Raw genomic sequence first — 15,621 nt, forward strand, 5'->3', positions numbered from 1 at the left:
TAATCTATAAACTTTGACTATTCATAATAAAAAATAAATCAGCTTGACTGACAGTAATACATTCACTATAAAGCAAATGTTACAAAAGAAAAAAAAAGCCACAGCAATCAAAGAAAAACAAAGTTACAGCAAGCCTTGAATATATATTTGGAATTATACTCAAAAATTTTAATACAACATAGAAAACCTCTCCCAAACAGTGACCCCAACACTTGTCTGTTTGAAAGAGAGAAAAAGAAAAAAAAAAAGTCAAATTTTCTCATTGCAAAAAGAGTGTTTTGTTTAAGCTTCTGTCCAGGGAAAGAAAGCCATGGGGATGCAATTAAAGAACTACAAAGAAAAAAATAGTTATGAAAATCTCCCACTTTCTTTTGATGTGCTGCAGTCTGAGCATCACACACACACACACACACACACACACACACACACACACACACACACACACACACACACAGCTAATGCACAAACACACACATGCACGTCTGAACAAAACACAGGCATATACCGCATTCTTAACAATCGCGCCTGCATACATGCACACAAAGAGCATGGGACTTCAAACCAATAAAACACATTCGTTCAACTAAAAATATATATGAGATTTTTATTTTTCATTTATCCCTTTTTTCTGCCTGTAAAGCCGCGCAATAATAGGGAATATTTTATAAGMTGACTGGTGAAGTAATCTCAAAATTAATCTCAAAATTAATCCTATGCATGGTCGCAAAAAAAAACAACCAAACTTTTCACTGGTTATAAAATCGGCAAAAAGAAAAAGGAAGAAAAATATTTGAGTAAAAGTTAGGAAAGAAACATAAATTATAAAGACACRTGGAATATTTCTGAGCTATTGTTGAGAATAAGGCAAGCTAAGAAAGGAAAAGTGCGTGCGTGTTTTAATAGGGCTACGGAGGTTGGCCCAGTGTGGGGTTACTTTGTCAGGCTGACCTCATATAGCAGCTGAGCGGCAGAGTTTTGCATACATAATTAACTATAGCTAAATGTCATCCCGCGCTTCAATAACTATCGCAGTGGGTGTTGCTTCTCTCCCTTTTTCCACGTCTAATCTGGAGTGAACCGCAGGCGCAACGGTTACGTGAAAATGAAGCGCAGCATTTAAATAAATAAATAAATAAWTCCACACGAGTAAAACGAAGGAGTMAATGAACAGCTCACTTTAAACAATCCCAACCTGTGAAGGAGCAGATTCTGACATTTAAAGCTGGGAAACAACAAGACCCCACATCAGAGTCTCTGGTTGGAGTTTGGTGTTAGACGTGGTTTCTGGATAAGTACAGTTTGTATCTGAGGCTTCAGTGAGACGCTTTGCAGAAAAAAAACTAAACCCTTGGCTTTATTTACACTAAAAATGAGGGGTTCAAGTGGACAAAGCAGGAATCTGAATAGCAAAAGTTTACTCCTGAAGAATATCTGAATATCAGTCCTGCCTGACGTGTGTGTGTGTGTGTGTGTGTGTGTGAGAGCGCGCTCCCTGCTGTACTCTGTTGTAGCTGATGATGTAGATGTTGTTCCCTCTACAAACTGAACACCAAATTAAAGCTGCGATGTTTGATTAAGTGTGCCAGGTGATCTCAGGAGAGGCGCGCAGACACAACCCTCAACCCCCTCATTCATTTGTAAGCCTCCAAATGCGGGCTTGAAATACAGGAAGTAGGAGTGTACGCCGTAAATTCCCCCCCTTGATTGGGAATACAAATGATCAAATGTGCGAGGGGTGAGGAATGCATTGGTACACGGTGTCAGCAAAGCAGCGAGAGGCAGAGAGGAGGAGAATAGAAGGAATTAGGGCTGTGATGTGARACACAGCATCTGAAAATAAAGATATAAGCTGCATTGTAGCTCCTCAACTTGAATGTGAGGCACAGAAAGAATAATACATGAAAAAAAATGTCATTCGTTTGAGATCAATTGCTGAATCAAATAAAAATCAGATTCGGTCCCGCGCTGTTTGTTTTTCTGAATTAACAGATGCCTAATTTGCTATTCTTGGATAGTTTTAATGACTAGCGAGGTAAACAACTTCACCGACCAAAAGTCAATTATAACTTTATCAGTGCGAACTCTGCGTGGAAGACAGAATATGGATCTCACAAAAAGAAACAAAAATATAAAATAAATACCTTGATCTTCTAGGAAAAAATGTTTTTTTGTTTCTTTTTTTTTGTATTGAGTATTTCTTCACAGTGTGCTTGTCAACACATTGATTTTACTGACAAAGCACAGTCGCTCTGAGATTAACATTAATGTAGGAAACTACTGTAACTTTTGGCTGAACTTTAGCAATTTTCAGATATGCAAAATCCTGCTCACGCAAACTTTAAAAGAACGCTGCATTTTTTTAGATGAGATAAAACAGTATGCACAAATATTAAGAAAAAACACTCATTRAAAGCAAACAAAATAATATTTGATGTACACCTGAATTTATTAYACAAAATTCAAAAGAATCCACTTCCACTGATTTTGGCACATTATATGCAAAATAAGGTTTCATAAAATAGATCGTGATTAATTTCGTTTTAATGTTTAAACTTCCTGAAAGTATTTAAAACAACAACTTCACATCCGCAAAAACACAACTAATGAAGAACCTTTGATTCATGTGGCATTCCCAGTTTAAAAAAAAATGTCAAAAGCAGCGAGAGGTACAGGAGGAGGAGACTGCGGCATCCTTTCTGACCTGTTACCAATTACTCCTTTTATTTAGATCTTTCCTTCTGCTGCTAAACGGAACCGCTACTGGCTTGGTAGTTTTCGTAATAGTCAATAAATCTGAAATATTATGTGTGAAACTGTGGGTAGAGAGCGTTAAGGGGCGGGCACTTGTGGAGCAGGAGTAGGGGTCCTCGTCTGAAAGAGGGTGGATAATTCAGGACAACTGTGACCTCTGAACCCGCTAAAAGCCCGGCCAGTGGTCAGCCGAGCCACGTAACCAGGTCCACATGTGCTCACAGCCGGCGCTGCCGTAATTAGATGGATCTCTGAAGGTTTTGCTTAAATCAACATCAGAGCACTTTGTGTTTTTTTTTTTTTTTTGCACTTGAAATAGGAACAAACATCGYCTGCAGCCTTTACCTTTGCATTCGTTTCGCGCTTCGTATATCCACAGAAAGCGATGCTGGACTTGTAACGCAAGGATAATAATTACTCCATAAGTCTCAGGGCTTCGGCTTCACTCTGAGTAAAACTCGAGTGTTAAGTATCCGGCGTTACAGTGAGAACCGGTGAGGAACGACGGGCGGTTTGAATAGCTCAGAAACTAGAGGCGGCAGCTTAGCACAGGCAGAGAATCGCTCAGCATTAATCAGGATTTCAGGCCCCAGCTCAACAAACTGCACAATGCCTCAAACATGTTCTTGTGTGTAAACACCAACATCAAATGCCATGTGGCATGTCCTCATCACTAACAAGCAAACTAACAAGAGACCTGGAATTCTACTCAATTAGTACCTGCTCTCTTTGTTATTAATCTGCTAGCCTCTGTGAAAAGATTAGAGGAGACAGAAGGGGAGGAAGAAAAAAAGTCTGCATGGGAATAAAAACAACAACGACGATTTGTTCCGATAAATATATTAATGCCAGTGAAGTTTCTGCTTCAGGTGGTGTAATTTGACATGATATGCAGGCTATGTTCTGTCATTAGTCAGGAGAAATTGGTGAGTAGAGGATCAAAGCGAAAAAAAAAAAGGCACTGAGCCTGCCACTTAATTTATCACACGGCAAAGACAAAGGCTTTTCTCTCCGCTTCTGTCGCTTTTCAAAAGCCTCAACTCTTTTTATGACAAACTCGGTTTGCGATTTAATTTAAGGGCTCCAGTCCCCCAGGTGCAGAAAAGCATGCAGGCAGGAAGTGAGAAGAACGGTAGTGCAGCCAGACAGGCGGCGCAGGCAGAGAAGCACGAGAAGCGAACAGCGGGTGCAGGAGACGTCCAGGTTGGCGGGAAGTACTGCGAGAGAGACAAGTAGGCAGACAGGTGCCACGAAAAACCCAAGCAGCCGGGGAAGCAATAAGGCAGGCAGGCAGGCGGGATTGAAAGTCGGCAGAAAATGTTATAAAGTGCAGAAAAGAACTCACACAGTAAAGAGACATTCAGACACGCTAGCAGTCACTGTAGGCAGAGCAGTGTGCTAAATCAGGAGAACCAGAGAAGTGTGGGAGTGCGAGCAGGTCTGGGGTCTGCTGGGCAGTCGATTGAATTATGTTCTGCTGCTGGGGTAGGAGTCCAGTAGGCAGAACCTGAGCATGTACTGTTAGCAGCGTGGGTAATGGTGCATCCACAGCTTCAGCTGGGATCTCGGAGCCTCACAGAGGAGCTTTAATACACACACTGTGAAGACTAACTAAACAAACAGATTCCTGGTTTGACAAAGACAGGGGAGACAAGTGTGTGTGTTGTTCTTTATGTGTGTAAATGTGTGAGTGACCCTGATGCCATGGTGATGCTTCCTGTAGCACTGACCAGCGTCAGCGCACCATTAATTAAAGAGACGATGCGCTGGCAGGTGGCTTCACTGCCCACACTGGTAATTGGCCCCTTTCTTCCCTTCCCTCTCTCTCTCTCTCTCTCTTCCCCCACAAAAATCACCCATCTCTGCCTTTTCTTTTCCTTTCCTAGGCCTCGTTCCCTCCTCCTCTCGCTCGTTCTCAGAAACGTGCCAGTGGGCAGGCAGGAACGCAAGACTTTGTGAAATAATGATTAGAATGGATGAAGATGAAGGGAAGGGAGTTGCACGTTTTCCCACAAGCCTCTGATGGTCGGGGAATGCTGGGTGCCTTCAAGCGTCATACGACGCGACGGGAGTTTACTTTAGACAGCCACAATCTGAGGAGCTGGAACTGCAGTCATTAATGATGTGGGGAGGGGACAGCGCCGTACTTTGACAAGTTTTCTGGATGTGTGCGTGTTTTTGTGTGTGTGGGCAAAAAAAAGAAAAAAAAAGAAAAGAAAATATGAGTCTGATTCTTACATCGGAGTGAAGAAGGGGGAAATTAACCTGATGTTCGGCATGTTTAATGAGACAATACGAGTTGGAGTTGCGTGTCGGTGTGTGCGTCTCACCACGTCGCTGGGAAGGTTGTGTAGGTCATCAAAGGGAGTCTCCAGAGTGTTTGTGTCCACATTCAGGATGACCACATCCTCCAGTGATCTACTGCGAACTCTCTAAAGAGGGAAATATATATATATAAAGTGRTGCAAGGCAGCTTTTAAATGCAACGATTTAAAAATATATACACGTTTTCTAAAAAACAGCACATAAAATTACACAAAACGGCTCATTTTTGTTGTAAAAAACACCGTTTTCATTCGTCATTATTACACAAACAGATTCTTGCATAAAATTTTACACAAGAGTCAAAATAAATCATTTACTTATTACATTATAATCTCAATTTAAGACTTCTGCATATGACATATTTTGATATAATACAATGAATTTACCTAAAAGATTCTGATATAAAGAAAATATTTTAAATCTGTCTCCTAAAAGCCCTAAATAACAATAATAATAAAAAAAACAGCAACCACTTTTAAAACCAATTATTACACCYTTTTACGATTCGAAATGGAAAAACTGCAGAAAAAAAGCAAAACCCGTAGAACATCTTTACTATAACCAGTTCACAGAATGAAGAGTGGAACAGATGAGGAACATTTGGAGAACCGTTTTCCACAGAACCCACACCTCATGCATCAACAACAACGACGATGACGCGGTGACTCCGTGCGGCGCCACGTGCATCCTGATGGCGACAAACTCAACAATTATTTCAGCGCGGTGCAGGAGGATGCAGGCAGGTGTGTGTTGGGGGTGGAGGCAGCTTAGTGTGTGAATTTCTAGTTTGTCACTTTTGTGACAGCCTGTGCAGCGGAGGCTCACATGCTGATCTGGACTAATTATGTAGTGGCGGAAAGAAGGTCTGTCACGGATGCAGAGTGTGATAAATACTGCCACTGCCGCAACTGTCAGACAAGTATCACACACGCGCGTGCACGCACAAACACACACACGTGCAGAACGTTAAGACGCAATTACGCGCGCGCACACAAACACCTACGCGATGACACTTACACACAACGTGAAAGTGTGCACCTTCTTGCGTCATGCGTTCACACACAACAGCCGTACCGATGACGGCCTGCACACACACACACACACACACACACACACACACACACACACACACACACACACACACACACACAACCCCCCTCCCAAACCAACGCAGGGCTTAACAATGAAGTAGAAAAGCTCTTTGTTTGCAGATGCCTTTTCTGCCTTTTTCTCTGTCTTTTGTATTTCTGGTTGRGAAGCAGTAGATGAAGTTGAAAAGGACAAAAAAAAGGATTTTCTTTACTTTTTATTAAAACGAAAATTTCACTTAAAGGATGAGCTAAATTAGGTGGCCATTTTCTTAAAAAAATGAGTATAAATTATTGATGTGCGGGATATTACAGCATCTTCTGACAGTGTAACATTTGATTTCTTGACGTACCTCCAGCAGACTGAGATGAACTCCCACAAAGTACGGCATCGGGGCACTGTGGACCAAAAAAGTACAAGAAATCTGTTAATGTCAATATCAGAACAGACAGTAATGAAACAACGTGTTTTATTCTTTACAAATGTGTGATAAGATTTTTAAAAAATCTAATACTGATATCCTCTTTATTCATTGAAGGTCTTTTTARACACAAACTGCATTTTTGTTGACTTTGTTGCTTTAGTTTGCAGAAAAAGACTGTTCAAAACAATAAAAGTCAAACCAAAGACTTTTACATATGGAACGGCTATTACACACAACCGGTAAAGCTAAAAATATGTACTGAAAATAATCTGAAGTGTACATTCTTCTTCAGCTTTAAATGTCATAACATGATAATGTCATAGGCAGCAAGAGTTGTGTGTTTTTTTTCATAACCTGTTATGTTTTACCAAGAACACTCTGAGCACTGGAGTTATTTTTACACATTCAGGTAAAACAGATGCAGTTTCACTTTTCCAGCCTCTATAKAATGAAAACAAATGTAAAATGTCCACCTAACCAAGTTTTAAAATCTTAAATCCAGCCAAAAAAGTCTTTTTGATCTTGTTTTGAGACTGATTTACTAAACAAGAACTGATTGTGTAAGAATAATAATCTTGTTTTCAGAATGTGTAAGATTATTTGTCCTGTAATGAAAATTTGACTCTTCTGACAATGGAGTAAGAAAATCTTTCTGGGTAAGATTCTTGAAATTTGACTCATTTTTTTTTCTTATTTCAAGATTCTTACCAAGTAAAAATTTCTTACTCCATTGGCAGAAATTTTTTACTTGATTTGAGTCAAATTTTCAGACTAACAAGACAAATAATCTTACACATTCTGAAAACAAGATGATTATTCTTACACAATCAGTTCTTGCTTAGTAAATCAGTCTCAAGACAAGATCAAAAAGACTTTTTGGCTGGATATAAGATTTTAAAACTTGGTAAGATGGACAGTTATTGCAGTGAATGATTTTAATTTACTTTGTTTTAAATATAAGTAGCAAAAACATTTTATTTTAGACAGATTTTTTTACCATGAACTCAAAAAAAAAAAAATCAGTCAGAAACAATTTGTCAGGAAAGATTTAGAGAAAGACTGATAATATATCTGGCCAGAGTGATTCAGAAGATCCAGTCTTGTAATTAACTTAAAGCCTGTGGCTCTGCACTGTGGCTGCTTCACTCTGACTTTTTAAGGTTCAGCTGCAATGTGCATTCATAGAGCAACACACACAGAGCCTCTAATTTAATTTAGYTATCACATCGGACCATGACGACACCCTGGTTATTGAATAAGATAATGATGAGTCTTTGCAGAGTGTTGAAAATCACATTTCACTGTCAGTGATGAACAGTTTGTGTGAGCTGATGTTCTCGTCCTGGCGAAATAWGGCACGGTACAAAATCTCTGATTAAAATAAAACAAAAACCTGYATATATTATATTGTATAAGAGGTCTTCCCCACGTGTGCATCGAAGCTGACACGACTCGATCTGAAGCATCGCAGATCTGTACAAACTGCTTCTACTCTCCATTCAGCTTCAGTCAAGTTTGTTCAGATTTGTTGGATTTGTGTTGGATGGGAGGTAATGAACYCCTGAGAGAACTAAGATGATGAGAGCGTGGCGCTACTACTGGCATGAAATATAGAGTACGGTGATCCGCACCGTTCATTAGAACAGTAGAGAGAGGCGCGCCACAGAGTATGCATAGGAGCACGAAGACCGAGAGAAAGGATGTTAAAAAWATATATTTTTTAAAGTGTGAGACTACACTTTAACACTGAGGTTTTAGAGGCTGAGCTGGGATGCATAACAGCCAAATGTGGCAGAGCTTACACATCTATATGTCAGGCCCAGACATCAGAGACTGTGACAGAACAAAACAAAACCAAAAAGAAAAAAACACAAAGCTACAGAAGTCTTTTGTAAAATGATAAAACAGATTGTGTTTGTAGATGTGTGCTTTAAAGATGGCCAGCCTCACCAGCAGTAGTCCAGGAGATGCGGGGGCAGCACGGGGATGAAGATGTGCTGCCAGTACATGGGAAAGAGCAAAGCTGCGGCGCCGTGGACACATGCAGTTAACTACACAAAACAAAAGAGAAGACCGGTCAGCATCAGCACCACTGTCCACAAGTTAATGTTACACAGAGACTTCGGCTTAGACAGAGCAGAGTTTATTCTTCTAAATTCATTTGTTACACACCAAAAAAAGTTTAAAGAAAGTTGTGGCGATGCTTTGAGCTGGTGAACATCATTTAACAGAGCTCAGCGACTAAGACAGGGTTTATGAACATTTTTATTTTAAGCTAAGCTTTGGAACAATCTGACCTCATCACTTCCTGTTTTAAGAAGTTTTTTAAAACATCTGTTCTCACAGACTTTTTAACAAATGTGTTATCTTATTTTGTTCTGCCTTCTTCGATTATTTTCTGATGCTTTTGAATTAATTTGTTTTATTGTTTTTATTACAGTTCCACTGTTTTTTTCCAGCATGCTGTTTTTAAATGTGCTTCATAAATAAATTTGACTCGACTAAAACCAACTTAACATTTTCAGACTCAATTTTTCCACATTTCTCAGCTAATTTAGTTCAAATATTTACTGTGAATTTTGATTAAATCATTTTTTGAACATTTTTTTCCTCACTGTTTGCAACATGATTGTAGTTTTACATTATAAAACCAAGGATAAACACTGTAAAATATGTAATAGGTGGTATACTTAGGGTTGTTTATTGCTGATGTCAATGAAATACCATTTACTTGAATGGTTCGGCGATAGCAAAAGCTCAGTTTAAGCGTCCATTTTTATACATGAAACATGAAAAGCACAAAGACATTTCTAGAATTTAGACTAAAATTGAACAGAAAAAAGTATMATTTTCTATTTTCTTCTCGTACTTTTCCAGACCTGAAAAAAAAAGTCGTCGATACTTTTCAAAACTTCAGATAAATCCTTGATGTGATTTTTTTTTCTTACTCACAAGCACAGGCCTTAATGAAGAACTATTTTACACTGATGTGTCAAGTGTGGTTGAACTGTAGGATCTGCTGGATGTCTTTAGAAGAGCCGGAGAACAAACTTTAAAACAAGCACCAACTGTGGCAGGAGCCTGACTTGACCCTTATGATGGACACAACAGAAGAAAGAAAGACCAACACGAAAACTACACAAAACTAAAAGCTCTAAAGAGACGACACTTGCTTTACACACGGTGAACCTGCACACAGCGTCGTCCTCAGTATTGATTTATTTGCCATGGGTCATCACAACAAAAATGTTGCTTCTTTTCTTCGTGGTATTCTATTACAAAAATCAATCTAAAGCAGAAAAATCTCAAACTGTTCCGAGCACAAAACCATTAAAAAAAAACAGAATTTTCTGAATATGTTCAGTATAGGGGGACTGTGCTGCGACCTGCACAAAGGGCAACAAAAGAAGGCCAAAACAAGGCTGACAGTAGCCATAWAAATCAAAATTATTTCARATGTTATCAYGGAGAAATTAACCTTGTTTTTAACAAATAATGAGCAGCAATCACTTTGCTTCTCAAAGAGGCTTTTTATATTGTCAGACCCATATTGCACACAGAATTAAAGTCAATGTCTCCCATTGTCTTAAAGCAAACATCCCCCTCTTGACATCTCATGTCATGAAAACCCAGCTATAGTAATGACCTGCAAGCACGCACGCACACACACACATTCACACACACACCACACACACACACACACACAGCAGGAGACAGAGGCGTTAGCTCATCCCCCAGATTAAAATAACATGATTAAATATGGAAAGAGAACAGAGGTCTGAGGGGCTCCTGCGGGACTTCATTAGGGCAAATTGCCAAAGAATGAAACATGAGTTAGCCAAGAGAGACTGCGGGCTAGGCCAATACCGCCGGGACCCCCGGAGCAGCAGCCGCTGTTACACTGGTGCAGCTTCACAGTCCATGTGTGAAGGGGACACACACACCATCACACACGCACAACCACCAGGAGAACCCCTGCTCGCTGACACACAGAGAGTCACAATTGACCGGCCAAAAGCGGGCGAGCTCTGTGGCTGAAAACAACCGCTGCTGTAGGAAAAGAGGGAGGGAGGCTCCCCCCCGCCCCCCCTGAATCCACCCTCAGATCCAGCCCGGGTGTATGAAAGCTCACAATATTTGTGAAAAAAAAAGCATACACGTTTGTGTGTCTATGTGCCTTCCTTCTTGGTTTGATTTACCTACATTCATTTTTCATACCAAGCCAGTAAAGGAAAAGCAATATTTTTTTTCTTATTGTCTCTCAGACACAGTCCCACAATACTTAAGACTTAATCAACATTTAATTGGTGTCTTGCTCTGTGTATCTGCATATGCATATTTCTGCTTCCCGCTGTCTTCAAATGAAACAACAATGCCACACTCCTGTCAGGATTAATTTCTTGGCAAACAGTTAGTTTTTTTTTTTTTTGGTTAATTCTGAGAATAAATCAATGCTATGAATATTAATGAGTGAAAGTGAAGCGCTTGGTGGAAAAGCGGCTATCAAAACTATCACACCCTTCTTCCTTCTCTAAAGCGGTGATAGTAAGGGGCCATTAAATCGTGATGAAGAGAGGTCACCAATCTGCCTCGGATCTGCATCCACACACACACACATTCACAGCTCACACGTGCACGCACACAGTAAAGAGCCAACAGGCTGGTGTATTCTTCCTCTGGGAGTGCGAGACAAGCCCCAGCCATTCGCCGGTACCAGGAGGTAATGGCACAGAACACCTCGCTAACCAACTCCAATTATCTCCACCAGGCCTCAAGGTGAGCCCCCCAACTGGCATGATTTACTCTCAGGTTGAAAGTGAAAACAAGAGTCTCTCTGTGCCTCTCTTCTTCTTCTTCTTCTCGGGCTGGGTGGTTGAGGCTCGGGGGAGCTGCCTGGGAAAGAAGTCCAAAATAAAGAYGAAGATTTATAACACAAATCTTGACTTTTATTTTATTTGCTATCTCCCACAACGATGGTAGCAGCGGTGTGCGGAGATAAGGTGACTTGGAAGCAACTTCAYAGAAATATCTCACATAGTTGCTTCCCTAACTTAGATTAATACAAATCCTCGTGTCCTTGTCCAGGTTTTAGAACAAACGAGGCAAAAAGTAAAAGATAAATTGCAAAGAAAAAAGAAAAGGAAAAAAATCATACCCCTCTTTTTTATTATTATTTTTTCTTCATTTAGAGGCGGGCTTCACATGAGAGCAGGTCATGAGAGGCTAAGGCTGATAAAATATTTGCCAGGCTGATAAATAATAGATGAGTGGAGCCAAATGGCTTACACGCTCCACAAAAGACCTGGGTGCTTAATATTCCATTCAATGGAGAATCACAGATACAGTCCCCAAGAACAAATACAGGATTAGGTGCTGGGTCCAGTCCTCGGGGACCAGGGATCTGCCCAGTAATGAGGGGCTGCCTGCCTCTTGCTCTGTGTGTGTTTGTGCGTGTGCGCAAGTGTGTCCCCCCCACCCCAACCCTCCCTCCGTTGAGAGAAGCTAACCGATTATACAGCGACAGCCTGCTTCAAAAAGCAGTCAAGGTCTTTGGTTCTGCCCTGAGAGCCTTTTTAGTGTGCTGTGGCTTAGACTTAAAGTGCCCACACTAACACTGGTTTTCGCAGACCCAATCAGTGAGACTAAAGGAGGGACAGAGAGAAACGAGATGGACAGAGAGACATGAAGGGATGAAGGGAGGGAGGCGAAAGTTAGTGGAGGAGGAAGAATAAAGTTGGGGGGGGGGGTGAAATCTGTAAAGAAACTTTATAGTTTCTAACGAAACATAGCCTAAGAACTCWTTCAAGCATCTCAAGATGGGACATTAATATCATTGATTAGCATCATAAAAGTGCAGGAAAAACATGTTTTTCCATTCCCACTTGTTTGTTACTTTGAATTCCGATCATTAAATGTTCTTACAAGACCTTGCTCGTGTAACATTTGCATGCAACTCTTCTTGTTGCTCGCTAGAACTTCATMCGAGTCATCATGCTCGTAAAACTCTTCAAGAGATTTCTTTAACGGTATTCCTTAAAGACCTAGGATCACAAAGGACCTCTGTCAAAGCTGCAGGTCTGAGTCCTGTTCGGTTTCTCCACCCACACCTTTACTGTCCACCTGAACAYCGGACGAGCCGAAGTGAACAGAGACATAAAAATACTAAGCTGCAGCCACATTGTATGTCATTAAAAACAAAAAAGAGATAATATATAAGCAGRATTGCATCTGTTGTGTCCTCTGAGAAGAATCCTACAGTTCAAACTGTGGAAAAATAGCTGCTGCTTCAGGCAACGTAATTTAATCTGAGAGGAGGAATGTRTCAACATAGTTGCTCTTGAACTCCTCACACCAGCTTTAAACGCTCAATTCCCCTCAACTAGATTTTTTTCCCCCACCACCAACACACTTATTTTCAAACATCCACTAACTTTTACTTCATATCTGTCCCGGGGTCGCCTTCCATTGTCCCCTCTGCTTGATGCTCCCTCTTCCTCGTTTATCCTGAGCTTCATCACTGTGCTGGCCTTTCCCTCTCCCCTGTGTGCCAAAGTCACCATTTATGCACGCTTTGCCTTTTTTCTGTGTTGACAAATGCTGGCGTCAGGCCTGGCATGGTGCAAGTGTGGCACACACAGGTTTGGTGGCACCGGGAGAGAGCACACAGGACATTGCGAGGCCTGCTACATGTGCATGCGTTCGAACAGGAAAAACTAAAGGAACAAGACACAAACACACACACACTTGGAGACACATGGCATGGGGCAGATGAGTCTATCCAGGATAAGGAAGGGAACGGAAGGCAGCGAGGAAAGGGATGGACGGGGGGGGGGGGGTGGATGTCCTGATGTTCTACAGTTGCCCAACAACAGAAAGACACATTAAGACTCCCAGGAAGAGGGAGGCGATGTCAGAAAGAAAGAGAGTGAGAGACAGACGGACAGAAAATAATATGTCACAGAAAAAGAATAAGTTAGACAGAGAGAGGCAAGAGAGGAACAGAGAGGAGGAACAACAGAGGGAAAAAGCTGGAAACCGGGAGACAGCTGGCACTCTGGGGCACAGTGGATGGATAGCTCCTTGTTAGCATAGGCCTGACAGGCTGATGAGAGGGCTGCTGTCAGCCGGTGCTGGGGCCGGCCTGCGTCAGCCTGGGCCATATAGGCAGGGCAGAGGCTGGGCTACAGAGTTGGTGGGGGCCTCAATAGATGAAAGGCACGGGGGGTGGTGGGGGTCCTCCCAACTGACTAGTTAGAAGAAGGGCTGATACACCACKATTATACGGACCTATGACGAGGCTGCACACACGACTGGCTCCTGCCCCTGCACCACAACMAACTGGCTCTTTAAAAAAGCGTGGTACCATTCACCTCCGGTCACAAAACAGCAATAAGTCAACTGGCGCATGGTTGTAAGATCATGATTTATTCTTTTGCTTTTGGCTGCCTGCAAGACGTGGCAGTCATGTACCGACAAACTGRCATGCTGGGTTCACCGGGGGCTTTAACACAGCCAGCATCAAGTGAAGGCAGAGGAGATATATATATACATACACACTGTATACGTGTTTCTATCTTGTTCCATTTTCTTTTTCCTGTTTCTGCTTGGCTAATACACTGGAAAGGCGGAGGTGGTGAAAAGCAGCTGGATGGAACTAACAATGTCACCGACGATCCCTCCCCTCACATCTGTGTGAATCAGAAACATTACCTGTACATCCACTGACTGATAGCACTCATTTTAACGTAACACCGTGACAATCTCTGACAGCAATTAAACACGTCTCATGCTTTCAGGTGTTTGATCACATGACAATGGGGTGGATAATGAGTGCGGATATTTTCATTTCGGCTCATCGGGTATACATTTAGCCGGTTTTTGAGACTCGCGGCTGCCACTTCCGCTTAAACAAGGAGGTCAAGTTACGCCAACAGCAAAAATAACGCATCACAGGAGCAGTGATAACACTAGGCCTGCTTGCAATCCCACTGGGGGATGTGAAAATACCTTTGTACTACATTGGCTGACATATATCGCTACCAAACCAAAACACCTCTCCCTGAGGAAGATGGATGGATAGACGACTGGATGCAGGATTGCGAGGGGGATAAAAGGCTTGCAGAGGTAAAGGTCTGACGTGGAAGCTCTTAAAATATTCTGTCGGCATACATTTGTTGCAAAAACAGACCGTGATTTGTCTTCAAGCTGAAGAAAACTGTAAATCAGACAAAAATCACCTCAGCCCCCACCTCTCTTCTCGCTAAAAAGAAAAACACTCTCACCCCCCCGAGTCTGATAATTTACATGGTGTACTGCTTGTGTCACAGCACAGTGTGCTGCCTAAACCCTCTGCAGAGGTGCTGCTGGTCTAAAGGAGCTGGGGGGAAGACAGGTGAAATCCTCAGAGGGATGGGTAATCTTTACAGCTCCTCCTGATTATAGCTCCTCGGAGAGACCTTGGGAACTGTTCCCTGCAGCGCCCAACACCAAAGGCCCCCAGCTGTTAAGTCTTCTACAGACTTGCAGATATGTTGGCAGGAGCAACTACGCTACAGATAAAACTTAGATGACATCACTTCCCTCTCCCATCTAATCTGTCATAAAGATTTGGCTCTGCTTCATCAGCTGCAAAGATAACAGGGCAAGGGTGGGGGGGGGGCTGAGCGTTCCTCCCTCATGCAGACAGACAGAAACGACTTTAACTCGTGAGTCCAAGTTGAAACAAGTAATAAAGGATTATTTAAGGCACTTTTGGACATAAATATGCTGCTGTTATATGGAACAAACAGTCGTAAAATCCGGCTGCAGAGCAGATTTCACAGCTTGTCAGAGCTCGGTGCTTTAAGGGGGAGAAGGGCGGGGGTTCCACCATCAACCACGTCACATAAATAATCTTATCGCACGATTTAGGGTTTGAAATCCTGCTGAAATATTGACGAGAARAATCATGTCCAATCTATTAAGCAGTCCCACACTTTATATAGTTTTAGTTGGGTCATTTAGGAGACTAAATTTGACAAAATATCTGAAGT

General features: G+C 41.8%; 1 protein-coding gene across 7 annotated transcripts in view; it reads right to left on the reverse strand.

The window, feature by feature from the left end:
• The window catches only part of dennd1b (DENN/MADD domain containing 1B), a 118,238-nt gene that overhangs the window by 41,660 nt on the left and 60,957 nt on the right, over positions 1-15,621 (reverse strand). For all 7 annotated transcript variants that reach the window (XM_014007317.1, XM_014007316.1, XM_014007311.1 and 4 more), the window contains 3 exons: positions 8,540-8,640; positions 6,518-6,563; positions 5,082-5,183 (listed from right to left, as the gene is read on the reverse strand). In XM_014007317.1, coding sequence (XP_013862771.1) covers positions 5,082-5,183; positions 6,518-6,563; positions 8,540-8,640 — 249 coding nt within the window. The remainder of the gene's footprint in view (positions 1-5,081; positions 5,184-6,517; positions 6,564-8,539; positions 8,641-15,621) is intronic.

The sequence above is a fragment of the Austrofundulus limnaeus genome, unplaced genomic scaffold (genome assembly GCF_001266775.1).
Source record: "Austrofundulus limnaeus strain Quisiro unplaced genomic scaffold, Austrofundulus_limnaeus-1.0 Scaffold41, whole genome shotgun sequence".
NCBI lineage: Eukaryota > Metazoa > Chordata > Actinopteri > Cyprinodontiformes > Rivulidae > Austrofundulus > Austrofundulus limnaeus.